This window comes from Schistocerca gregaria, chromosome 1, assembly GCF_023897955.1.
Source record: "Schistocerca gregaria isolate iqSchGreg1 chromosome 1, iqSchGreg1.2, whole genome shotgun sequence".
NCBI lineage: Eukaryota > Metazoa > Arthropoda > Insecta > Orthoptera > Acrididae > Schistocerca > Schistocerca gregaria.
Genome location: NC_064920.1, coordinates 745,342,468 through 745,370,071, shown reverse-complemented (window position 1 = coordinate 745,370,071; position 27,604 = coordinate 745,342,468). Strand labels below are relative to the sequence as shown.

General features: G+C 38.0%; 1 protein-coding gene across 1 annotated transcript in view; it reads left to right on the top strand.

Moving 5' to 3' along the window:
- LOC126267573 (probable medium-chain specific acyl-CoA dehydrogenase, mitochondrial) overlaps positions 1–27,604 on the top strand; it is an 86,870-nt gene that overhangs the window by 28,191 nt on the left and 31,075 nt on the right. Inside the window, exons 6-7 of the mRNA XM_049972877.1 lie at positions 2,960–3,090; positions 12,819–12,927. Of these exons, the coding sequence (XP_049828834.1) occupies positions 2,960–3,090; positions 12,819–12,927 (240 nt within the window). The remainder of the gene's footprint in view (positions 1–2,959; positions 3,091–12,818; positions 12,928–27,604) is intronic.

The following is a 27,604-nucleotide window of genomic DNA, read 5'->3' as shown; positions in this document are numbered from 1 at the left end:
TACATCATAGGTGATACATTTCTGTGAAAAACTGTTACAAGCGATGAGACTTGGGTCCACTATCTCCAACCAGAAGTGAAAAGGCCAGGCAAAGAATGGCATCACAGCTCATCGCTGAAACTAAAAAGATTCCATGCTCTCCATCTGCTGGAAAATTAATGTTCATTCTCTTTCAGAATTAAAATCGAGTAATCTTGGAGCATTACATGGATAGAGTGACAGTAACCAGTACTTCTCACTCAGACGAGCTGAAAAATAAACTTCGCTCTGCAATCAGGAGTAAACGAGGACTTCGGGGCTTCAGGAGGATTGCTACAGCATGGCAACACAACTGAGACTATTGATGAAATTAAATTCGAATGTCTGGTATATCCTCATTCACCAGACCTCGCTCGTAGTGACTTTCAAGTGATGAAGAACTGGAAACTGCAATGCATGGCTTGCTACACGCATGATCAAAAGAATTCTTTCGTCATGGTATCTGTGCACTTCCCAAAGTAGTGGAATATGTGAATTGAACATCAGGGAGAGTACATTGAAGAATACCACACAAGTGTTATTTTGTTCATTGTTATAATTAAAAAATTTATAGCGCTTGTAAGGTTTTTATTTGAATGGCCCTGTACAACAACCAGAAAGTGTTCTTTACACAGATGACACTAATACCCGCTCAACAACATCTGTTTAAGGAGTTAGACATTTTGACCACTGTTTCACAGTATATTTATTCCCTCATGAAGCTTGTTGTAAATAACTTGCTACAGTCCATAGGGGACTATGATGTATGTAATTACAGTACCAGAAGGAAAAATGGTGTTTAGTATTCCATATTAAGTTTAAGGGGTGCACTGTGTGACCACCAAAAGTTTGATTACGTAGTCAAGAGTATAAAATGTCTGACAAAGATTCAAACAAACTGAAAAGAGTTTCTTTGACAACTCCTTCTGTTCCACAGCAGGATTTATATCTTCATGATATGTAAAAGGTCATGGGTAGAAATTGCATACTCACCTCTGTATTTTTTTTCTTTTTTAATAAAAAAAGAAATAAAGAAACTTGTAAATGGTCAGCCTGTAGCCATATTTACATATAAATCTGCAGGGTGAATGTAAAATGACTCATTCCACATCATTACAATCAAGCATACAAATGATTCAAAGAACATGAAACTAACTTTAAATTACTGTTTTATGGAACTTGTAACAAAATCATGAATTTTGAATAGGGGCAACAAACAAATTAAGTATTTCAAATAGTGAAAAAGCCAGGATGGAATAATGACAATAGAATGCTACTCATCAAATAGAGGAGACATTGACTTGCAGATGGGCACAACAAAAAGACTGATATGCATTTAAGCTTTTGATCAAAATGCTTTCTTGTAAAGTAGAACACACACACACACACCTCCCGACTTAAAATGCAGCCCAAGACAAAATTGCTAGCATCAAAAGACATCATAAATTGCTTCTGATAGTATGGAAAATCAAGAACTGGACTAGTTGTCACTAAATATTTCAGTCTTGCAAATATTTTGAAATCTGGAGATCATTGACATTTCACTCCTTTCTTTAATAAATATGTGAGGGATCTTGCCATTTCTGTGACATTTGAAATAAATGTTCAGTGGAAGACTTTATAGATAAACAATTTTGTGGTGCGATCGTAGAAGAGAGTAATAAACACCTGTTGCCATTGTGCCTAAGAAGACACCAGATCAAAGCAGGCTAAACTATCAGGCAGAGGCAGTTGTAAATGGCCTAGATCCAGTACTTTGCTGGTTGTCAGGGCTCAGTTTGAAACAGGGCTCATCACTGAAGACATTTCTGCTCCAGTGAATGAGACTCCAGGTCAAAGACGTGTCTGGAGATGCCCTGGACAAAGGTAGAATACTAACCTGACTGTTGCCCACTGTACGGCCTGACAACCAGGAGTGATAGTCTGGGGTGCCATTTCTTTTCATATCAAGTTCTCTTTGGTCATCATTCATGACGCTCGTACAGTACAGCAACATGTCAGTGATACTCTGTCCCATTTTTGTTGCCCTTCATGACAAGGCATCCAGGGCTTACATTTCAGCAAGATAATGCCTCCTGCACACAGTGAAAGTTTCTCTATTTGCTTTCATGCTTGCAAAACTCTCATCATGGCCAGGAAGGTCATCGGATCTCTCTCCAGATGAGAACATTTTTAGCATTATGGGCTGGGACCTCCTACCTCCCTTGGGATTTTGATGATTTGATATGCCAGTTGTACAAACATCCAATTTCTGAAAGTATGTAATGAAAACCAAATATTTGAAGAAGTATTACAATAATTGAATGTTAGAATTCCAGTAATTAATAATTTAAATTGTTATAATTTATTTCAGCTTGTGAAGTTTTGCATTGAAAGTAGATAGTTATTCTTCACATTCAGTTTTTTAATTTTATGCATTTTTAATTATATTGTACAGTGTTGTATGTGTAAGAGATCTTAACGTGACTTGCTTCTTACAAAAAAACTTTCTTCCTTACTTACACTACAATGTCCAGCAGTTATAACACTCCACTTATTGCACCTATGTGAATGAAAAATATTTATGCAAAAGACTGAAATAAAATGGTTATTTAAAAAAGAATTATATGAGTCATTTTCTGGTTCACTAAATTGTAGACGCTGACGAATAAACAGGAATCTAGGAAAGATGGAAAATTGCTTAGCTTTTGGAGAAAGTTCTTAGTTGGGGAGTAACTTACACGCAACTAATATTTTGTTTTGTGTGTATGGGGAAGGGGAGTGCTCTGATAAAGGACATTGTAAAATGCTAAGCAATTTTCTTTCCTACATGAATTTGGTGAGTGGTGATGTAGCTTGAAGTATATATTTTATTCTGTCATGGATTTTCCATCAATCTGTAGTCCTGTTAGCTGCTTTTCATTCTCTTGTAATTAAACTATCTGAATTCATTACTTTACAGGCATACTGTGTTACTGAACCAGGTGCCGGTTCCGATGTCAGTGGTGTTAAAACACGTGCTGAGAAGAAAGGTGATGAATACATCATCAACGGCCAGAAAATGTGGATAACAAATGGAGGAGTTGCTAATTGGTTAGTTTCTTCTATGACCAATGCCATTGTATAAAATAATATATCGTGTACATTTTGTATGAATGTGACTCCTGTGAGGGGCTTTACCTGGTGGAGCATGTGAGAGGAAGATTGATGGAGGAGGAGATAGGAAAGTGGCATCAGTGAACTAACTGGTGCTGGCAGAGGAAGATATTGTAATATGCCGTGAAGTGGGGGGGGGGGGGGGGGGGGTGGAAATTAAAAGGATAAAACAGAGTAATAGTAGTAATGTGGAAGGAATGAGAGCTCATCTTAAACAGACATATACAGTAAACTGAAGTGAAGAGATGGGAACTGTTTTGAGAGGGAAGAGATAGAGAAGGCATGGGAGGTGTTTGTGGGCAGAGGAAAAAAAAATGTTGCGACAAACAATTGCAATATCAAAGAATAAACAGGGATCTAGAAAAGATGGAAAATTGCTTAGCTTTTGGAGAAAGACAATGTTGTTGGAGAGCTCACAAATGACATGGGTTGTGACATAACCGTTGAAATCAAGTGTTTTGTTCACAGCTGGTTGGAAGAAAAGCAGGCACAAAAAGTGGAATTGAAGTTGAAGCAGAGTTGATTGCTTTCACAGGTGACCCCAATTGTTGGGAGATTGGAATAAGGTATTCTGGGTGGACACATAAGACAGACTTTGCTCCTGAGTGATTCACTGTGATAAGCCCAATGTAATGAAGGGGTTTGGATTAGTCATCACATAAGGATGGACCACTGTGTTTCAAAGGTTGAGTGAGTGGCAGAGTATCACTGTAGGTGAGATGGGAAGATTTTTTAGTAGAATGTTTCTTATTTATTGACTTGATAAAAGGTTGTCTGAGTGCTGGCATAAGTAGCCGCTTCAGAACTGGATTGTATTGGGCAAAAAGGAAGAGATACTCCTGTCTCAGCTGGTTAGTAGTAGTAGCGGGAGTGTTAGGAGCAAATATGAACATAGTGTGGGAGAGCTGATTGTGAACTAGTTTGGAGATTAATACATAATTGCAAAGGCCTTAACAAGACCTGCAACATGCAGGGTAAGGGATTCTCCACCCCTTATCCCAAGCACCCATCTAGCATTTCCTATTTCAGTCCTGCCACTGGCATATTCTACCGAATCAGAGAGTGAAAATAGTCATGTCACCCAAATCATCTGCCCATCAAATTGAATGGTCATTGCCAAATTGTAAGTAAGAGCATAAGTGATCACCTATTAGCAGAGCAAGTCAGATATCAACATGCTTCACTACAATGGCTATGTTACAGCCCTTCCTTTGGATCCCTCCGAGCCACATGTACTCATCTACAACTACCCCAAATATGAAACTGATAACTGATTCTCGAAGCTCATTGTTAATATGTATCACTTTCTTTCTGATGTAATGGTTATACATTATTTTACTCTCACTGTGATTTGTTTTCAGGCCTACTTTAAAACTTCCTGCAATAAGTTTTACCATTTATTATAGAAGTTATCAGCATTAAATGCAAAGATAAAATGTCATCAACATCATGTAGATCATTCATGTGTGTTCCATATGCAAATTACTTAGAACAATTACAATTATTGTAATGTGTAAAAAGTCGTGGGTAGGAATTACTAACTCACATCTGTATGTCTTACAATAAATAAATACTTTAAAAATGCCAAACCTTGTAAGTGATCAGCATGTAGACATGCTTATAAAATAATTTGTGATGTGAATATAAAATGAGTCGTGCCACATCATTATGATTTATCAATCCTTGAAATGGGAAAATAACTTTAATTAATTATTTCCCAATATTGAGATATTTAGAGCTGCTGAGAATGATTTTAATGATAGGCAATTGACTTGCCAGATTTATGCAATTCTGAGTATCTCAGTATGATAGTCTAATGGAAGCTATGAGACTGTTGTACATATTCTTCAGCATTTCACTTCCAAAACCAACCTGTTCCTTTGCTTGATTAAAACCCATTTTTTATGCAATTTTCTTTTTCCATGTTGTGCTTCACCATTCACAAGCTGTTCTCTTGGAAAATATTTAAGGTCAATATTTTTCCAGGCACAACAATAATTTCAGATTGTTTGTGACTCAGAGACAAAGATTTTAACCAAGTTATCATCAATCACAAATAGGTTTTTAAGGATGCGAAAACAGGTGCCCATACAATCACCACTGAGGAGACATGGGCTGCTGTTAAACAGTACCTGCAAGGCACAAGCAAGTGCAAGACCTTTTTTGAGGTACTTGTTCAAATGTATGTGGACGAAATGGAACAAGAATGCATCTGATGTATTTTCATGTTTTTTTTCTTTTTCTTTTTTTCAGGCTGCTGCTTTAGTTTACAATCCAAATAAATATTTTTTTCATTCAGAATATTGTTATTCCTACCACAAGCGGCAATTCTATTAATATTATTGGCTGTCACAAATATTTTACTATTTTTCTCAATTACGTCACTACTTATGTCGTTGCGCTTAGTTTTAGATGTCAAAGTTTGCTTTTCAATTGGCGAAGCCAACAAACTTGAACACTTAAACCTTCTTGTCCAACTGACTTACTATTAGCTTAGTCCGAGTTCTAGGTTAGGTTGTGATGTGTCAAGCTGGTTGTGAGTTGGCAAAGCCAAGAATCTGAAAGCTAAAACACATGTCAGTGCTAACAGTCTGATCTATAGCTTACACTGAGGTCTAGATTATGTTGCTCATGAAAATTAGTTGTTACTATTACCTGTCAGAAATGTCTTTTTTCGAAACTTGTCACGTATTTTGAGGTTGTGGTAATATTGGGACCTAGTAATACAGCTTTCATTGTTGTACGTAAATGAGCAGCAATTACATTCATAATGTTCAATGGCCATAAATATTTCATTAGTTTTTCTGAGCAGATTACGAATCAGAAGATTGTGATTAGGTGGGGATCTTGTAGCACAGCATAAATTAGTACCATTAAAAGCAGGAGAAATTACCTTAAAAACCTTCTTTGTTACAAACATTTCATTGCTTTTTTCGAAATATGTTACCAATTATGGTGATGATGTGGTTAGGTTTGGACCTAAACACAATGCTTAAACTGCTGCAAGTGAAATGAGCAGGAACCAAGTTTAGAATCTTCATTGACACAAATATTTCACTCTCCCTTCCGACTGTATTGTGGTTTCAGATGTTGTGGTACATTCATGTATAACTGTCTCTTGCTTGCAGACATACCGTGTCTCCTGCTCTCTTACTGGCTGTGTAGAGTGAGACACTGACACACACTTTTGTTCCTGTGATATCACATTGAGTGCTGACAACACTGCTGCATGAAACTCTCGAGTACACCATTGGCCCTGTTCTAGACCTACCTGGTAGTCATCACCAGATCAAAATGATTTAGACAAATATCTGTATGTTATGAAAAGTGACATTTTACCCGAAACAATAGTAACAGTGATGTCCTCTGCATGAGAAATGAAAATAAATATGTTATATGTCCCATACACAATAAATCATCCAGATTTAAAGTTGCTGATTCAGCTAAATCACACATAGACTGGAACCATAACATAGAAAATTTTGTGGCAGAGACGAATAAAAGACTTTTTGCTGACATAATAAAATATACTAAAGAGATTGCCTACATTACACTTGTCCATCATCTTCTGAAGTACTGCTGCAGGGTATGAAATCCTTAACAGACAGGATTGACAGGAAACATGGAAAAAGTTCAATGGAGGACAGCTCATTTTGTATTATTGTGAAAAAGGGGGAGAGCAACAGATATATGAGAAGTGAGTTGGAATATAAATTATTAAAACAAAGGCAATCTTTCCTGCAGCAAGATATTTTCACTACATTACAATCTCCAACTATCTATTCCAAATATTTTGTTGACACCCACTACGTCACAATACAAGACAAATGAGAATGCTCTGGAAGTGGTTCTATAAGCTCTATCTGAAGCACTTCGGTGGGAATTGTAGAGTAGTCATGTAGATTTGGAAGAAAGGTGTACTCCAGCTTCCTTTGCTTTTCTGTTTTGGTATTCTGAATATGTTTTTCAAGTTAACATCACATCAAAAACTGATCTGTTTCATTAAGAAAATATGTAGCTTATCAACTAACTCATCTTTGTTTCCTAAGCGTGTGTTTGCCTTGTCTAGTAAATAAAGTGTTGGCAACTGCTCACCTATAACTGACTAATGTGTGGCACGTAGAAACACACAACAGAAAACAGTTTTCTGTCGTGTGTTTCTGTGTGCCACATGTTAGTCAACTCTAGGTGAATGGTTGTCTTCCTTTATTTTATGTATCATTCCATCCAAAAATTTCAATTCTTGTTATAACATGAATAACACACTTTTTACGAATATTCAATTTACTGAAATTCATGTGTGTGGAACTATGCATAAACTATGTGTAAACATTCCCTTTGATTCCTGAAAGCTGCTTTAGCTGAAAGTAGTGTGTCTGTATCTTCTCATTTACAGTGGTTGCAGTAGATGAAAATGACAAAACATGGTGATTAGCCTCATTTGTCCTATTTTCTCATTTATCCATGTTTGACAGTATTTCACACCAGATCTCCAGTTGCTTTCTATTTTACCTTTCTCTCTCCCCATATATTTTTATTTTCATTTCAGCCTCATGTTACACTTTCCACCTTCTAATACCATGTCACCCTCACAACATCCCCACAATGACCCCATTAAGTTTTATTTACATTCACTCCGCAAACATGCCTTTGCCCTAGCCAGATTAGGCTCTTACATTTTATTTACTCAGGCTTGTCTGACATTTGGCATTACCCCCAAAGGCCTCACACTTATAGTTCCCATCTCTGGCTGTAACCCTTCTTTCCATCAGCCCCTATACCAGTTCCAAACTGAACAATCCATACCCCTCACCCACCTAATCCTTCACCTACAAATCAACTCAGCCAATGAACACACCTGTCAACTCCTATCCTTAATAAAAATCCTCAATCTTTCCTCTCCCACATTCACACCGGCTGTTTAGAGCATCCTCCTACAGGCCAACTGCAAATTAGAACAACATGCCACCCTCCACCTCAAAAAAAACTATCCAATCTCCTGGTTTCCCAACTCTGGAAAGGCTACTCACTCACCCTCCACAACCTTTCCAGCAAACCTCAACCTCCTCTCATTGCACACAACCCAGTCTCTCCCATCTACTCAATCTCCCACTTCCAGCTCCACTCTCCCCAAAACCTCAAAATTCTAATCAACACAATCTGGAACCACAACACCCTAATTCAGTAGTTAACCTTTCCTCCAAACCTCTCTCCCAATCCGAAACCTCTGTCCTATCCAAAGGCCTAACCTTCAGTCCTACTCCCAGATTCAACCAAACAGCCCTCGTCAAAGATTTACTGTCTCTGCTGGAAATATCACTTTGCCACGAACAAAAATAATCCTAAGCCTACTTCTAATGATCCAGCTCCCCGAGACTCTATCCAAATTGAACCCTGCCTGGAACAGTTCCGTCCTCCGTCACAGTGGGACCCACCTCCTCTTCCTCAAACTCACCCTCTCCAAACCTTCCAGGAATTTCTCACTTGCAGCCTTGCCTTTCAATCCTTCTTAAAATAACCTTAATCCTACTCCCAACATCACCACTGCTGAAGCCCAGGCTATCCGTGATCTGAAGGCTGACCGATCCATCATCATTCTTCCAGCGGACAAGGGTTCCACGACCGTGGTACTTGATCGTCGGGAGTATGTGGCTGAGGGACTGCATCAGCTTTCAGACAACACTACATACAAGGTTTGCCAAGGTAACCAGAGCCACTTCCTCATCCCCTCAAACACAGAACCCCTCCCCACCCCCCAACACACACAGAAGAATGCCAAAAGTGCCCCACTTGTGACTGGATACTTTCCGGGACTGGATCAGATTCTGAATGTGGCTCTCCAGCAGGGATACGACTTCCTCAAATCCTGCCCTGAAATGAGATCCATCCTTCATGAAATCCTCCCCACTCCACCAAGAGTGTCTTTCCGCCATCCACCTAACCTTTGTAACCTCTTGGTTCATCCCTATGAAATCCCCAAACCACCTTCCCTACCCTCTGGCTCTTACCCTTGTAACTGCCCCTGGTGTAAAACCGGTCCCATGCCCCCTCCCACCACCCCCTTTTCTCTTGCCCCTTTTCCAAACTCCTTTTTGCTGAATTGAGACTGGTCAGTCTTGACAACTTTTCCTTCAACACCAAGTTTCTCGTGCGCACTTCAATACAAACTTTTCCACAAAACTGTCTCCAGTCAACCACAGTTTTCTTAGTCAAATCAAGTTCTTGCAATATACATTTTGGATATACACTCATAAAGCCACAATTTAATAAATAGTAGAATGGTGCCAACTTCTAACTTGCTCCCAGAAAATCAGGAATTCTGCTTAGAACATTTCAAAAAATGGTGGCTTTCGGTGCCATCGACAGAAACCTTTGACTCTTTCAGAGTCATTTCTCCATCACTTTAATTCATTTTTATTTGTTGATAATGAAAGCAGCAGACAATGCCACCATGGTGATCCAAATTGCTTAGGTCATTCCAGTGCATAGAATGCACTGCCATAATCACAGAAAAATCCCACAAATAGACAATAATAAACAGCAAACAAGACAAGGGTTTCAATTTTGTCACTAGAAATAAATGAACTCTTTTTCTCATCTCTCATTGTTTACACGAAAGTGTAAGTCCACTGGCTACATGAAAATGATGTGTTGAAAACCTATGAGCAGTAGAGAAACAGCACCATATGCAATCACTCTAGGAGGGCTGCTCATACTATCTGCTAAATTGTTTACATAGATTAGGAACAGCAGAGGACCTATAACTTTTCCTTGGGAACCATTGAAATTACTTCTGTTTTTAAGTGTATCTTTGTAAATAATGTTCTTTTAGATACTGTAATTCCATATACATTTCTTATCCTGTTTCCCTCTTTCCTTAAACCTCCATGACAGAGAAATACAGCAACTGCATGTGTATTGGGAAACCTCTATAAATGAGGAAAAAATTCTCACTTCTCCAGGTTTGATATTCATAGGCCTATGAACTGGTGAAGTTAGGTAAGTGATACATCTCCTAGAGTGTGTAATGATGTTTTGTGTCGTTTCTATCATCCAAAATAGTCAGAGGAGTTAAGTCAAAATCCAGTAACCTTTTCCCCCTATTTTATCCATTCAGTATGTCAATGCATACATACTTATCATTTACACTATATAAAAATAACAAATGTTTAGTTAATGTGCAAATACCCTTCAGATTAATTCAGGTTGCCTAAAGAACGTAATCAAAGAATTATATCTTCCTTGGGTTAGGTATATAAATATAACACATTTATTCACCTTAACAAATTTAATATATATATATATATATATATATATATATATATATATATATATATATATATAAACAAAGATTCCAAGACTTACCAAGCGGGAAAGCGCCGGCAGACAGGCACATGAACAAAACACACAAACACACACACAGAATTACGAGCTTTCGTAACTGGCAGTTGCTTCGTCAATTCTGTGTGTGTGTTTGTGTGTTTTGTTCATGTGCCTGTCTGCCGGCGCTTTCCCGCTTGGTAAGTCTTGGAATCTTTGTAGGGAGTGGGGAGGATTTCATGAAGGATGGATCTCATTTCGGGGCAGGATTTTAGGAAGTCGTATCCCTGCTGGAGAGCCAGAGAGTGGCTCTCCAGCAGGGATACGACTTCCTAAAATCCTGCCCCGAAATGAGATCCATCCTTCATGAAATCCTCCCCACTCCACCAAGAGTGTCTTTCCGCCGTCCACCTAACCTTCGTAACCTCTTGGTTCATCCCTATGAAATCCCCAAACCACCTTCCCTACCCTCTGGCTCCTACCCTTGCAATCGCCCCCGGTGTAAAACCTGTCCTATGCACCCTCCCACCACCACCTACTCCAGTCCTGTAACCTGGAAGGTGTACACGATCAAAGGGAGAGCCACGTGTGAAAGCACCCACGTGATTTACCAACTGACCTGCCTGCACTGTGATGCTTTCTATGTGGGAATGACCAGCAACAAACTGTCCATTCGCATGAATGGACCCAGGCAGACAGTGTTTGTTGGTAATGAGGATCACCCTGTGGCTAAACATGCCTTGGTGCACGGCCAGCACATCTTGGCACAGTGTTAAACCGTCCGAGTTATCTGGATACTTCCCACCAACACCAACCTATCCGAACTCTGGAGATGGGAACTCGCCCTTCAGTATATCCTCTCTTTTTGATATCTGCCAGGCCTCGACCTCCGCTAATTTCAAGTTGCCGCCGCTCATACCTCACCTGTCTTTCAACAACTTCTTTGCCTCTGTACTTCCGCCTCGACTGACATCTCTGCCCTTACTCTTTGCCTAAATATGTCTGCTTGTGTCTGTGTATGTGCGGATGGACATGTGTGCGTGTGTGTGTGTGTGTGTGTGTGCGCGAGTGTACACCTGTCCTTTTTCTCCCCCTAAGGGAAGTCTTTCCGCTCCCGGGATTGGAATGACTCCTTACCCTCTCCCTTAAAACCCACATCCTTTCGTCTTTCCCTCTCCTTCCTGAAATAGCAATCATCGGTTGCGAAAGCTAGTAATTCTGTGTGTGTGTTTGTGTGTTTTGTTCTTATGCCTGTCTGCCGGCGTTTTCCCGCTTGGTAAGTCTTGGAATCTTTGTTTTTAAGATGATGTGACTTACCAAACAAAAGTGCTGGCAGGACCTACCAGTGCTTTTGTTTGGTAAGTCACATCATCTTTGTTTTTAGATATATTTTTCCCACGTGGAATGTTTCCCTCTATTATATTCATATCATTAACAAATTTTAATATATATCTGAACTCTAGAGTATTTTTTAATTATGTCCCTATTATTATATCTTACCACACTTTCCATAATTGAAATTAACTGAAAAGAGCTGTTCCACATGCTACAATCAAAGTTTGCAGACAACACAGTTGTTTGATTAGAGATTAGTGAAGAGGAAACAAGACATCCTTCTTGGCCTTTACACGGAGAATTGTGTGTTAACCTGGAAAAGAAACAGGAGGTCCTTTTTCCCATATCTCACCTCATCATCGCTAGTCTCAGTACATGTCAAACTCTCATTTAGATCCTTTGGCCACAAGCTGTGTGTGCTTTGATTAGACATTACTGCATTTAACTGAGTTTTGCCAAAATGTGTACTAGACTCCCTGAGTCTGTCTGTGTGTCACTTGTCTTTACAGTGTAGAGAATGGGAAATAATAGGAAATTCAAAGAGAAATATTAATTTTAATTCATAATGTAATAGCAGATTTTATTGTACTTACAATGAATTTTTTGAGTGGCAGCTCCTTAGCCCTGAAAGGAGTGGCCATGCGAGAAATGTAATATCCTAAAGGAGAGCTAGATGTAATTGCAGTAACTTTCTTTAAAGTTACATTTTCTAATAGAAGCATTTCTGTCACAAGGATTTGTTTATGCAAGGATACACAGTATAGAGAATCAGGTGAAATTAATATTTTTATACATAAATACCACAATTACTTACAATGAGCTAATCCTCTGTACTTGTAAGAGAATGGAGATTACTCTTTTGATTATGGTTCAGTGAACGTAGCTTGTCAAAAGTAATTGAATCTTGGAATTAATTATGTTTTGTATGACAAAAAATACATTTTGTATTGATTTACTGCAATATGTCTGAAAAGTGCACATGCAATTACATAGTCCATCTTTATGTTCAGGTACTTTGTTTTGGCTCGTACGGATCCCAATCCTAAGGCATCTGCAGGTAAAGCATTCACTGGATTCATTGTGGAGAGGGATACTCCTGGCTTGACTCCAGGCAGAAAGGTAACACTGTATACAAATTTGGTATCAATCTTCCTTTAGTAAGAAGTACTTTGCTGCTTGTTAATGTGTCAGTAGTTTCCAGATAATGTTTCTAATAAATTGAGTGTAGATGAAACAAAATTATATAAGACTGTTTGCACGCATTAATCTGTGTTGTGTCTCTAAAAGTTGCAACTCAAGTTGTTTTCTCTGTACTATGATATGTTCCTGAACTGCCCAATTTATGAGATTATAAGACAATATTTTTCCACAAATTCATCATTGGACAAATACAAGGTTATCTTGTATTCGTAGATGGTTTGGCAGTTGACATCACACGCAGGTTTAATTGGATGATTTCAGAGGTGCAAGCAGGGGTGTAAAGGGAGCAGCTTTACTGGGCTATGATGAACAAGAGCAGCTGAACAGTGAAGGGGCAGCAAAAAGCTCAGTCTGCTTGAATAATATACAGAGCAGTTGATATGTGGTACAATAAATGAAACATGGAGTTCAGTAATGGTGTTACAGCTGATGCTGCTACACCACAACCAGCTTACCTTTAATATTGGAAATAAATTATGAAGAAAGCACATTGCATGCTCAAAATGTTGCAATTTCTGCCAGTTTAGCTCTAGGGAGACAAGATGTCAATACATTCTTGTCTTGGCTTTAAACATGGTTACATTTTTCACTCTGTTACATTAGCATTTGAATTTTATGATGATTATCACGTTAAAAGTAACAGTAGTATTCAGTTTGCTTTCTTGGTGAAAGATTTAAAAACAGTAAATTGAACAATGATGGATTCAAATTACAGCCTTGACTTTGCTGGGATAGTTGAATTTAAGAATTAGCTTTTCATGTAGGGTTCATGTAGACAGTATGAAACTAATTTTTAAGTTATTGGTCAATAATGAAGCAGAGGCCACAAAAATTATGTGACAGGAAAAAAATTTTGTTTCACTGCATAAAACCTTCATAGGTGGCATCGGATGAAGAATAAATTAAAGAACACCAATTTTACATGCCTAGCTTTCGTGGTACTGATGTAAGGAGGGTTTCATGAATTGCCGCAGCATGTTACGCAGTAAGTGCAGGAGAGATTGAACGAAGGCTTCTTCATTACTCTAAGTTAACAGAATGAAGGTGTCAGAAGTAGAGAATTGTGCAATAGCAGGCAATGCAGACTTCAAAGTGAGTACCACCAGGTGTGCGATCAAGAGGACCGGGCTTATGTACGGTGAAGAACTATTCTAGCTCAGTGACTTCCCACAGCATTTGATGGAAAACTATTTGCAGTTTGGCATTATATAATCAACCTATGGTGGTGGGCAGTGTTGATGAGACACCTGTTTTATTTTGATATGCTGTCAGATAGCACATTCGACATGAATGGTGTTACGTCTTGTTACAAGAAGGCATGCCGATGAAAAAGCCAAAACAAATCGTTATGTGTGTTCTGGCAGAAGGTAGAAAGTTGCCTCCATATTTGGTTCTTTGCAGGAAACCACCACTAAGAGAGATATTGCCCGCATGATGTTTTTGTGAACAGACATTTCAAAGCTCTTTTGTGACCGCTGAACAGAGAGTGACTACAAGCAGACCATACCCTCACTCTAGGTGAAATTTGAAAGGATGAGTGAAGGTCCATGCTGGGACAATGGGCCCCTTACTACTTGGAACAGAATCTCGAGTAAATCCGCATTACAAGGATTTAAATATTGCTAAACATCTAATGCAATGAAGGCTCAGAAAATGACATACCATATTTACCTGAGTATAAGACAACCCTGAATATAAGGTGACACCTTTTCTTCAAGAGACTCCTTGAGAAACATTTATTTTTAACATACTCTGATTAATCAAAATTAGAAACAGTTTTATTGAGAAAATACCTGCCTAAAAAGTTAATGTTATGCCGATTCTGAAATTATATTATTTATTATGTATCTAAATTTTGATGATATAAAGAGAAATAAAATAAACAAAAAGAAATAGCGCACCAGTATCATTTTTTGTCTCCAGTACCTGTTCTGCTGGCTAAGCCTGTCATGTGAAATCACCACCATCACATCATCATCATCCTAGTTGCACAGCTGCAAAATTTAGTACAAATTTTGGTTGTTCCTTCCAAATATGCTGTGATTCCTTGAGGTTGGACATATGGTGCAGTTTTTTTTTCTGAATACACAGCAGATTTTTCATTTCTTTACTGACATGACAATGTTACAATATCTCATGCTTCCAAACATATGTGCCCACTGCCCCCTCGTTGGCTGCCTGGAACCAGCAACTCTCACACTCCCTTTCGCTCCTGTCGTACCTCGCAGTGAGCGTCAACGACACTAGTGCATGAAACAAAAGTGTACCTCTGGCCCTTGTGTAGACTTACCCATTTCCTGCAGAAATATATACTGTTACTATTTGTTCGGTTTTAAAGTCAGTTTAGTTCTGACTACAAATGGATCCAGACAAACTGCAAATGTTCATAGAAAGCCAAAGTACACGGTATAGATTTCTGTGGTCAGCAGCACGATGAAATTTACTGTCTGCTCATCACTCCCCACCCCGCATTCATCCTAGTTTTCAGCCAAACCAGTACAAATGTTCCAACCCTTTGGCAGGTGTGTGCTTGAGCAGTTGGGACAATATTTTCTGGGGTGGCTCCAAGTAACAACAGCAACTAATACAAAGATGAATGATCACAATCTTGGTTCAGTCCATTTCTTGAACTTTTTCTCATGTCACAATCTAGTGACATCTGTTGGTAATGTCTCCGTGCGGGGCTTGCCACTGTAATTTATTCTTGTGGAAAAAATTATAATCTGTTTAATATGATTTATTTTGTTTGTCAGACACTTAATTCTGGATTAATTTTTTTCCTTTGTTTCTCTTGAATGGTTAACACATTATTTGAAAGCTTATTTAAAAGCTGGTTACATTTTTACCGGGTACTTTGAATGAGTTTGTAAGATGATAAAATTTAATGTCGTTTCCTCTTGTGTTTCACAAAACTGCCAAATGTTAAACAGGACAATAGAATGTTTTAGTGGGTAGTTCCTATTTTCTCATGGATCTTTTGCACTAGCACTGCAAGAGTCAAATGTAATGTGATTGTTCAAGTAAGCTTGACATTATACCAAGCACTTCGGCATATTGGGAAATTTTGAGCCTGTTCAAACACTAGTATTGTTTGCCCAGGCCTATCCTTGAGAATTCTTCACAGTGAATCTGCACATGATCTCAAAAGCTGAAGCATTGTCTATAAGGCTAAGACAACATCTCTACTAATCTGTTAAACAATGTAGAAATGTTGACATCAGCAGCACTGGTTTAATCTGCAGAGATGACCCTGTGTTTATCAAATCACAAAATTGGGAAAAAGCTTGTCTTATAATTGGGTGAATACGGTAAAAATGGGTTACTGTCAGGAAGAATAAAGAAGTAGCACGCCTAGAAATGAATAACACATACTGCTAGCTTACATAATAGAAAAAAAGAGATTATGAAGGTAAAATAGCATCAAATCATTTCTTTTTATATTATTTGTTCTTGTTTTATTCTCATGCTGAAGTCAATAAATGGACTATTGTTACATCAGGTAATATTAGTTTTTTAGCTGAAGCTAAAGTGCATTATATCATTAAAACAGTTTGTAATTTTCATTAGTCAGTATTTAGTTAAAAGAACAACATTCTAAATATACCTGTTCAAAATGGGGGATTTTCTTATATTATTTGATATTGCCTTAAAGTCAAGTAAATACAGTAGATAAAAAAATTGGAAGGAGTAAACATAAGAACTCATTGTATAATTGAGAGATTGAGCCCTCAACAGGCACATAAATAAGACTGAAAACACTGCAAGTTTTTGAACAAATCCTCCCTCTTCCTCTAGCCTTACTTTGTTGAGAATTACACCTATTCTTGTCAGTGATAAAATTGTAATTAATAGCATTTGATGATAAGTGGATGAAGTTTAATACATACAACAAGAGTAGGATACATTATTGATTTACTGATTTTTTTTTATTCATGGTCGTTATGGAATTGGAATAATGAAATCATGCAAGGAGCTTCTAATGATATTGTGCATTCATAAATGACTCACAACTGGACACCATTCTCTCCACTTGAGCTATGTTAAATATTCTTTCTGTGTGCTATGGAGCACAATATGGCATCACTTTAACAATGGCTCTGAATGTTTTTCTGCCACTGATTCTGCCAAACAGCTTCAACTGACTCTGTACTGCAACTACTACTACTGCACTGCATGTCCAAAAATGAGCAAATGAATATCTACAGTGTAGGGAAAGAAAGATTGGTACTTACTATAAAGATAACACGCGAAGTTGCAGGCAGGCACAGTTAAAAGATACTTACACATAAGCTTTCGGCCACAACCTTCATCGGAAAAACACACATCATTCATTCAACACCTTTAACTGATGAAGGCTGTGGCCAAAAGCTTATGTGTAAGTGTCTTTTAATTGTGCCTGTGTGCAACTTACCATGTTACCTTTATGGTAAGTAGCAGTCTGTTTTCTACAGTGTTGTTATTCCTACATCAAGTTTCCATTGTTGAACCGAACATCTTACTGTGTAACTGTGCATTGCTGCAGCTCGCAGAGGCTATATTTATTCTTCCATTGATAAAGAGGTAGCAACAGTGACATCACACCTTTAAATTTTTGTTCTTGGATTCCTCATCACAAGAAAAAGCCAAAGAAAGAAATCCAAAACAAAACCCCAACCAGAAACATTAGAGTCGTCCAAGAAAGACTATAAATGGCAATAAAGATCAATCGTTAACATGGGGGCACACTTATCAGTAATATATGTATTGTGTGCTTAAATGTAACCAATTTAAGGGCAAATACTGGCAGCAAGAACATACGATTACTAAAATAACATATAAGTAAATGATACATATGTACATAAACCTTGTCAGCGTAACACAAGCTTAGAAGAAAAGAGAGGAATCTAATTTAACTCTGAAGCTGTGGCCACAATTAAATGATAAAGAAGAAAAGCGCTTCTAGGGATACAAATTAGCAAACAAAGGTCATGTAAAACCACTCTTCTTATTTCCATGCAAGCACCTTAGTCTTTTCTGTAGTTAAGTAACATGAAAGGAATGTCTAACCTCAAAGGTTTTCAAAGTTCCCTTGGGTTGTCTCTCTTGTGAAACGTATAAAAAGTTATGTCAGAATCAGTGTAATGATATAACAATTGAGTTGTGAATATTTACTAAGAATATTTTCCTCATAACACTAATTTTATGAAGTAAAAAGATCAAAATACACAGAAAACTACTTGCAGTAATGTATCAATTATAGAACAACAAAATAAGTGGAGACATCAAATAAGATCACTAAACATTGTACAGCAGTGAGGTAAAATTCCCTCATCAGAAAAAAGAACTCTAAACTTCGTGACATTAAGTTTACAAAAATGATACGTGTTTCATAAATATCTTTAACAATGGTAAAGTCTCTTTTTTTATATTCATGTACTTCTGTGATGGACAGTGGAATGCACAATTTCACTATGCTCTGCTTTTAAACACTCACTCCACTGAAGATACTCATAGCTTGATGACAATGTAACAAAGAGATATCATCGGGGTGCGGGAATCCTTCATGAAGTGCATGATCTATTGTGGTGTTTGTGTGGTCTCCATCAGGGTGGGTGGATGTGGCATGTTGTCTGGATGGCATACCATGGGATAGACATGCAGAGAGAAGGTGGTGGGCATGGCAGCAGACCTGTATCCACCAGGTGACTTACCTGTCCCAGCACTTGTGCATAGATAATGGAAGAATGGGGTGCAGGAGTAAACAATCTCAGAGTGCCAGCTTGCTGACTAACACATTTTGATAACATTAGCTATATATCGGCCACAGCACTCACATGCTGCAGATATTGGCTGTAACACTTGGCATGCATTCTACAAATAAGAACAGTATATATGGTACAACATTTTCTGTAGCTGACTTATTGGCACCTCATCAGTTTCATTACTCATTGTCTCACATGTCATAAGATTTAATGTTCCCCACATGAGGCATTTCTTAATATCTGCCATTTTGAACGTACAGTACTCTGTGGATTCAGATGTACCATGTGTCTAATCCGAAATGGAATAACTTAATAATCATGGAATTTTTTGATTTCTTCCCTTTCCTTTGAAGACTTGGTACATAATTTAACCTGGATCAGATCACCGATTGCCTATGTAATAGCTCACAATAATTTATCATGGGCATCCTTGGTTTAGCAGCTTTCCTCCTCCATAGTATCCAACGCAGTTTCCTGAAATTCCATTACAGGTGAAAACTGTTGGTGTTATGTAAAAAAATGGTGCTCAGTTTTCTTCCAAATAACACAGTGCATGGCAGAAGAGCAGTAGTAGAACGGCACTGCTTATTAATTAAGACTTATAAGTTGGGTAAATTTTCAGCTCAATTTTTATGGTTTTCTTTCCACAATATGCCCTACACAGTCATAGAAACCCATGGATTGTAAGCTTCATTGTATTGTACGTAGGATGATAAGCAGAGATTAGAATTTGTTTGCCACAGTTTTCTTCTAAAAATGTTTTCCATTCAGATGATCGGAACTGTGAGGCATTGTTTGTCAAAATACAGACTAGTTTAACGCTGTTGTTGTTGTCGTTGTTGTTGTTGTTGTGGTCTTCAGTCCCGAGACTGGTTTGATGCAGCTCTCCATGCTACTATATCCTGTGCAAGCTTCAACATCTCCCAATACCTAATGCAGCCTACATCCTTCTGAATCTGCTTAGCGTATTCATCTCTTGGTCTCCCTCTACGATTTTTACCCTCCACCCTGCCCTCCAATACTAAATTGGTGATCCCTCAATGCCTCAGAACATGTCCTACCAACCGATCCCTCCTTCTAGTCAAGTTGTGTCACAAGCTCCTCTTCTCCCCAATTCTATTCAATACCTCCTCATTAGTTATGTGCTCTACCCATGTAGTCTTCCGCATTCTTCTGTAGCACCACATTTCGAAAGCTTCTATTCTCTTCTTGTCCAAACTAGTTATCATCCATGTTTCACTTCCATACATGGCTAGGCTCCGTACAAATACTTTCAGAAATGACTTCCTGATACTTAAATCAATACTTGATGTTAACAAATTTCTCTTCTGCATAAACGCTTTCCATGCCATTGCCAGTTTACATTTTATGTCCTCTCTACTTCAACCATCATCAGTTACTTTGCTCCCCAAATAGCAAAATCCTTTAGTACTTAAAGTGTCTCATTTGCTAATCTAATTCCCTCTGCATCACCTGACTTAAATCAACTACATTCCGTGAGCCTCGTTTTGTTTTTGTTGATGTTCATCTTATACTCTACTTTCAAGACACTGTCTATTCTGTTCAACTGCTCTTCCAAGTCCTTTGCTGTCTCTGACAGAATTACAATGTCATCGGCAAACCTCAAAGTTTTTATTTCTTCTCCATGGATTTTAATACCTACTCCGAACTTTTCCTGTGCTTCCTTTATAGCTTGCTCAATATACAGATTGAATAACATTGGGGATAGGCTTCAACCCTGTTTCACTCCCTTCCCAACCACTGCCATCTAGTTTCTGTACAAATTGTAAATGGCCTTTCGCTCCATGTATTTTTCCCCTACCACCTTCAGAATTTGAAAGAGAGTATTTCAGTCAACATTGTCAAAAGCTTTCTCTAAGTCTACAAATGGTAGAAACGTAGGTTTGCCTTTCCTTAATCCTTCTTCTAAGATAAGTCGTAGGGTCAGTATTGCCTCACGTGTTCCAGCATTTCTACGGAATCCAAACTGATCTTCCCTGAGGTCGGCTTCTATCAGTTCTTCCATTCGTCTGTAAAGAATTCGCATTAGTATTTTGCAGCTGTGACTTATTGAAATGGTAGTACGGTTATTTTCACATCTGTCAACACCTGCTTTCTTTGGGATTGGAATTATTATATTCTTCTTGAAGTCTGAGGGTATTTCGCCTGTTTCACACATCTTGCTCACCAGATGGTAGAGTTTTGTCAGGACTGGCTCTCCCAAGGCTGTAAGTAGTTCTAATGGAATGCTGTCTACTCCGGATACTTGTTTTGACTCGGGTCTTTCAGTGCTTTGTCAAACTCTTCACACTGTATCATACCTCCCATTTCATCTTCATCTACATCCTCTTCCATTTCCATAATGTCCTCAAGTACATCACCCTTGTACAGACCCTCTATATACTCCTTCCACCTTTCTGCTTTCCCTTCTTTGCTTAGAACTGGGTTTCCATCAAAGCTCTTGATATTCATGCAAGTGGATCTCCTTTCTCCAAAGGTCTCTTTAATTTTCCTGTAGACAGTATCTATCTTACCCCTAGTGAGATATGCCTCTACATCCTTACATTTGTCCTCCAGCCATGCCTACTTAGCCATTTTGCACTTCCTGTTGATCTCATTTTTGAGATGTTTGTATTTCTTTTTGGCTACTTCCTTTACTGCATTTTTATATTTTCTCCTTTCATCAATTAAATTCAATATTTCTTCTGTTACCCAAGGGTTTCTACTAGACCTCATGTTTTTAGCTATTTGATCCTCTGCTGCCTTCACTATTGCATCCCTCAAAGCTACCCATTCTTCTTCTACTGTATTTATTTCCCCCATTCCTGTCAATTGTTCCCTTAAGCTCTCCCTGAAACTCTGTACAACCTCTGGTTTAGTCAGTTTCTCCAGGTCCCATCTCCTTAAATTCCCATCTTTTTGCAGTTTCTTCAGTTTTAATCTACAGGTCATAACCAATAGATTGTGGTCACAGTCCACATCTGCCCCTGGAAATGTCTTACAACTTAAAACCTGGTTCCTAAATCTCTGTCTTACCATTATATAATCTATCTGATACCTTTTAGTATCTCCAGCGTTCTTCCATGTATACAACCTTCTTTCATGATTCTTAAACCAAGTGTTCGCTATGATTAAGTTATGCTCTGTGCAAAATTCTACCAGGCGGCTTCCCCTTTCATTCCTTACCCCCATTCCATATTCACCTACTATGTTTCCTTCTCTTCATTTTCCTACTATCGAATTCCAGTCACCCATGATTATTAAATTTTCGTCTCCCTTCACTACCTGTATAATTTCTTTTATCTCATCATACATTTCATCAATTTCTTCGTCATAAGTTTACTTTAGCTTTCAATAGTACAATGAAAGCATGCAGCACTCTCAACTGCCCTGGTTTATCAGGTATCAAATGATATGAATTCCTTGTGTTGTGTAGTTGTGAATAGTGTTTTTCCAATTTCATTGTACGTTTCTTCGGTCTAAAATGTGCGTAGCTGACATCTGTATATTTAATTAGTCATCCTCTGCATTTATGGGTGTACACAATCCCCATTGATCAGATTGTGCCTGTCCCCTCAGGTATAATACATTCTGATGTTTTGCAATAAATGGTGTGGGTCTTCACTTCTAAGGGATTGTCACATTTGTCTTACATCATCTCAAGGTCTCATCTGTGTCCTGTTTGACTCTTAGTGTTCCTGGATAGCTTTTTAATGCCTTTATGTAGTTCACACAAATTTTGTAAACCGTTGGTTGTGCTGTATTAATTTCTCCTGATTTTTCAGGTAACCATGATAACACATTGAGAATAATAATCTCTTTTCATGGTATATGTTCAACATCTAAGTCGTGCTGCTGAAGTGCAAGTGCCCAACTTGTTAGGCAGTCCTGCGTGAGTTTACATTTCATTATAAGCAACAAAACTTTGTAGGCTCTCCACACAATGATGTGTCTTCGAAGCAAATGGAATCTTAACTTAATCAAAATCCATGTGATGGCCAATGCTTCTCACTCAGTATTTCCTTTCCCACACCGTTAATGCTTTGCTGGCAAAGGCACTTGTGCCATGCCACTTCGATCATGGCCTCATACACGTGAAACAGATGGAGATGGGATCCGATACCATATTCAGTACCATCCAAGCCTAAGAAAATGGTTGTCAAATTCGGGTGATGCATAATTTGTGCTAATAACAAGTTTGAACAAATATCTTCAAAAACTTTTGGCTGCTCCTCTCCTTAATAAATGAGATGACAAAGTAGAGTACAGCAAAGAAGCAATAGCAGTACCCAGTGAATCCCAAATATTCTTTCAACCATTTTTCACACATCGATACAGAAAAGTTTTCAAAGGTCTTTTATCTTCTGTGGGTGGGACTCAGGCCTTTCTTTTGTAGTTACATGTCAGAGAAATCTTCTTTACTTGCTTCCAAACTGTGACGCTGCCAAGTTTATGGTAACTCCATCTCTCTTAAATGCACTAAGGACACGACATCAAGATGTCAACGTTCCTCCGACGGTGCTGAAACAATTAAAATATCTTAAACAGATGTGATAATCAAATTAAGTATTTCCAGCTAATGCTTGATAGAGTGCCATCATAAAGGTGCCATCCCAATACCTCAGTCAACTTTTCCTTCGGTACTCGACAAGATCCGTTACTTTATTGCGTTTCGCGTAAACATCTGCTACAGAATCAGTAGTGTCATCCCACGTCTTCACGTAATTATCTTCTCCTCAAAACTGTGGAGTCACAGCTCTCTCCCCTTCTTTCATGCTAACAAAATCAAGGTTCATGCCTGCATTGCCTTCACAGTCATCATCTACAGTTCCTTTCAAGCAAATATACATTTCTTGTTCCTGGTTATTCATGCAAGCATGTCGTCCTACATAACCTACTCAGCAACATCTTTGCGTCATGCAGTCTGTACCAAAGATAATTCCAATGCTCAAAAAAAGAACAACAAAAACTGCTCAGAATGTCCTTGCAGTATTCAGTATTTACTGAAAATATTAGGAAATTTATGCCGTTATTGAGTTCAGTTACTGTCCCCATCTCCAAGCCAGAATCTAGTAAGATACTGATATCAATTCCACATACTTCGGCTGTAACAATCTATTTGATAACATCCATAATGTATGTCCACACAGTGTCTCTTTCGTCATGCACAATTGTAGATTCATGGGAATAAAAGGGCATGCACAGAAATTTGTGGAAAGAATGCATGTACACATGGGCATTCTCATATCCACACTTTGTCTCATTGTGCAAACAGTCTGCAACAAATGTTCTTCATTGCTTGGGAGCTTATACTGCATTTATTGTGATATAAGGGCAACAATAAAGGAAAACACAAAAGTGTCTGTAGGTACAGAAATATATAAACAGAGCGATGAGAAGTACAAAGTGATGACAATGATTTGTCTGCAAATTTTGGAAGGTGGTCATGACAAGATTTTAGATTTTCTGCTTGGGAAACTGCAGCAATAAGGCTGACAATAAAATTTTGTTAGCCACTAACTGGCAACTTATATACTAGTTTGAATTATTTATTCTCTATTTTGAAAGAAAGTATTTCAATTCTATCAAGTTTATGACTTGTAATGTGGAATTATTGTAATTTATCATTTGTTTGTTTTTATACCTCCTTCCACTGTAGAAAATGCCTAAGCCTGTAATTATTAGCATTTTTCATTCGTATACAATATTACAATTTGTATATATTAGCATTTGTAAGTACTGCTCTAATGTACAATTATGAGTCATTCCACATCCATGCATTCCTTTGACTACTGGAATAAAGGAACACGAATAAACAAATAAAAAGGTGATGATTCCTGAAACTGAGAACCAGGGAGGGTCTTAGTCATTTTGTGAAGGTTAATTTACTTTTAATCATGAAATATGATATAAGATTAGCATAATAGTATTCAACAAATTTTTGAATTGCATAGATGCCAGAATCCACTAGAATGGAGGTTGTGTTTTTCAGTTTCTTATTTTTTGCATCTTCAGTGTGCTTCATTTCTATTTTTAGTAGTTTGTTGATGAGCTACACATCCCCCATCACTTCTATTGTTCAGATGTCAGACTGCTTGTTGTGCTGTAAGTCACCATAGCACATATATTCAACCACAGTTTTCATGTACACTTTCATTAAACTTTTGGGTTATTCTTCTCAGTTTTCCTACTTTGAAACTTACAGTATCTTACTGTTCGCAGAAATATGATCAGAAACAATCTAATATGTGATGCTCTGGGCAACACATCTTGAATTTTTATTCAAATATTCTTCAGAAGTGGCATTAGACACAACTTTTTTCTTTGTCTGTAATGTACAAGCTTAACCATGCTTCCTTTGATGTCAACAGACATTATTGCACATAAATCGCTTTATAGCTAACCTCAGCATAATACACAATGAAACACACATGGACCCTCACTGCTCATCATCTGGTAAAAAATGCAAAGATTCCAACCAAAGTGTGCAGATTCCCACTGAAGGCAGGTAGAAATGTGCTTAACACATGGCCTCCTTTTCCAGGAAATTAAACATGCACAAATGTGTACCCGTGGTTGCGCTATTGGAAATTTATGTGCACACTCAAAGTTGAACACAAAAAAGGCATCATGTGGACACACCTTTAGAACGTTGTTTGTCTCTGCTTAATAAGTCTTCCATAATGCTACATCCATTGTCTGTGTATCATCCATTTAATTGTAGATGACCTAATATCCATACATTCAGTTTCAGCATGATTCCCATCAGAAACTAAATTCATTTTTCCTGCAAATCCTGAGCTGGAATTGTATCATTATTTCTTCTGTCTTGTTATGATTGATTGTAAGTCTCGTGATCGTCATTCCTCTGGAATTCACAATATCCCAGTTGTCTGACACATGGTAGCCTGTGGTCATCATATCTTTGTGATTAGTTACAATCATTCCACCAATTCAATGCTTTAAAGTTCCATTCACTATCATATCCATTTTGTGGTGCCTCATTGTCCATTTTTCTCATGTCAGAATGATTGTTCTCATGCTGCCTTTTTTCAGTGTCGAGCTTCAGTTTGATCTGCATTCAACTATACTTTGTTGATGTGTTTGTATCTTGTGAAAGCTAATCTCACACGGGCATGCAATGGTAATCACTGTATAAACATCTCAGTAAGTAATTGTGTCTTTGACAGGCTCATCTAAATACCTGTTACAGTCACAGTACCTCTGCAAAAATTCACAAATGATACTGGGAATGCAACTGTGTGATGGCAGCATCAGTAATTTTGACTTCAGCGTACACTGTTCTTCTACAATCGAAAATTTATTCTGACATTCACTGAAATTATTTTAACTGTCAGCAAGTCGCATGCCACACACATGTGCATTGTCTTTCAAACTGCTCACCCATATACCTATTTTTTGTTTCTCAGAATACAGTATGGAGAAAGCATGTGTGAACTGATGTAATCTTCTGTTCAGTTTGAACTTGTTACACTTGAGTGTACCAACAGGGATATCAACAACCAAGCTTTGTGTTGCCCTCATCTTTAACTGACCTTTATTTGTAACCCCCTCTGCAGCATATGGTCATCTAAAGTGAGTTGCTGCAAGCCTTCAGCTTTTATGACCTGGGCCATGCATTGTTTCAATGCCAATTACCATTTCAAAGACTGACTGTCCGCACTGTTAACTATCATTTATTATTGTTATGATCTCCATATTGATTTTACTTTCCACCTAATCAAGAGCAGCTTAAAGAGCTGCATTATCTTCACCGTACTCAATTTTAATTCTTCAACTTCAAATGTGAGTTTGGATTGTTCCCTCATAACTTCATTTCACAATTCATAGTGTTTTTTCATGAATATACCAATGAGTACATTTCTTGAGTTTTGTAATGTTTCTCGAAATTCTAGTGCACTCTTTTTGACTTCATTCTCCACGCAATTAGTGTACTATTCAATTTCAGCAGTTTACTGTTTGAGGTCATAATTTTTCTGCCTGGGATCATTACTTATTGTATTGACGATCAGTTAGCTTAATTCCACCATTACTGGTACATGGCTAACTGTTGATGCAGCAGCATCCATTGTTTAGGTGGCTACTGGTACACCAAGTTGGTTGTTCTCAAAAATTAAATTACTGTTATTTAACAAAATTCCCAATTCATTTGCAGAATTAACATTTATGGTTGAACTGGCCTGCATATTGATATCACTGTGGTTTCATCACTGGTTAGCATCCACTATTAATGGTAGCATGGGTCTGTTATTTCTAAAGTCAGTGTGTTGGCAGTATATAGTTCACAAAATATCAGTCCTTTTCAACACTTGTCTTTACTAAATTGAAGTAAAGCTGTGCTGTAATTCTGCACACTCACCATTTATTGTAGTTCTGCTGCATCGGCCATCTCAGAAGATTGCAATGAAATTCTAGTCCCACATACGCATTGCCAGTTGTAAGGCACCCTCTTCCTTTTGCCTTACTGTGTTGAGAATCATATCTCTTCTTTAACAGGGTTGGATGATGGATGGATGGATGAATGGATGAAGTTCAGTAAGTGCATCAGACTAAGATACAATTAGTGACTTATTCATTCATTTGTCAAAGACAGTTATGGAATTGGAATAGTGAAATTGTGTTAAGAGCTTGTAATAATACCTTGCATTCATTAATGATTCAATTCTGGATAGCATTCCCTACACTTGAGCCAAAGATAAATATTCTTCATGTGCACACGGTTGAACACACACTATGGCACCATTTTAACGATGGCTCTTAATGACTTTCTGCTACCTGTTCTGCCTAATGGGTCTGGCCCACTGTGAAAAACAACCATTACTACTCTGTGCACC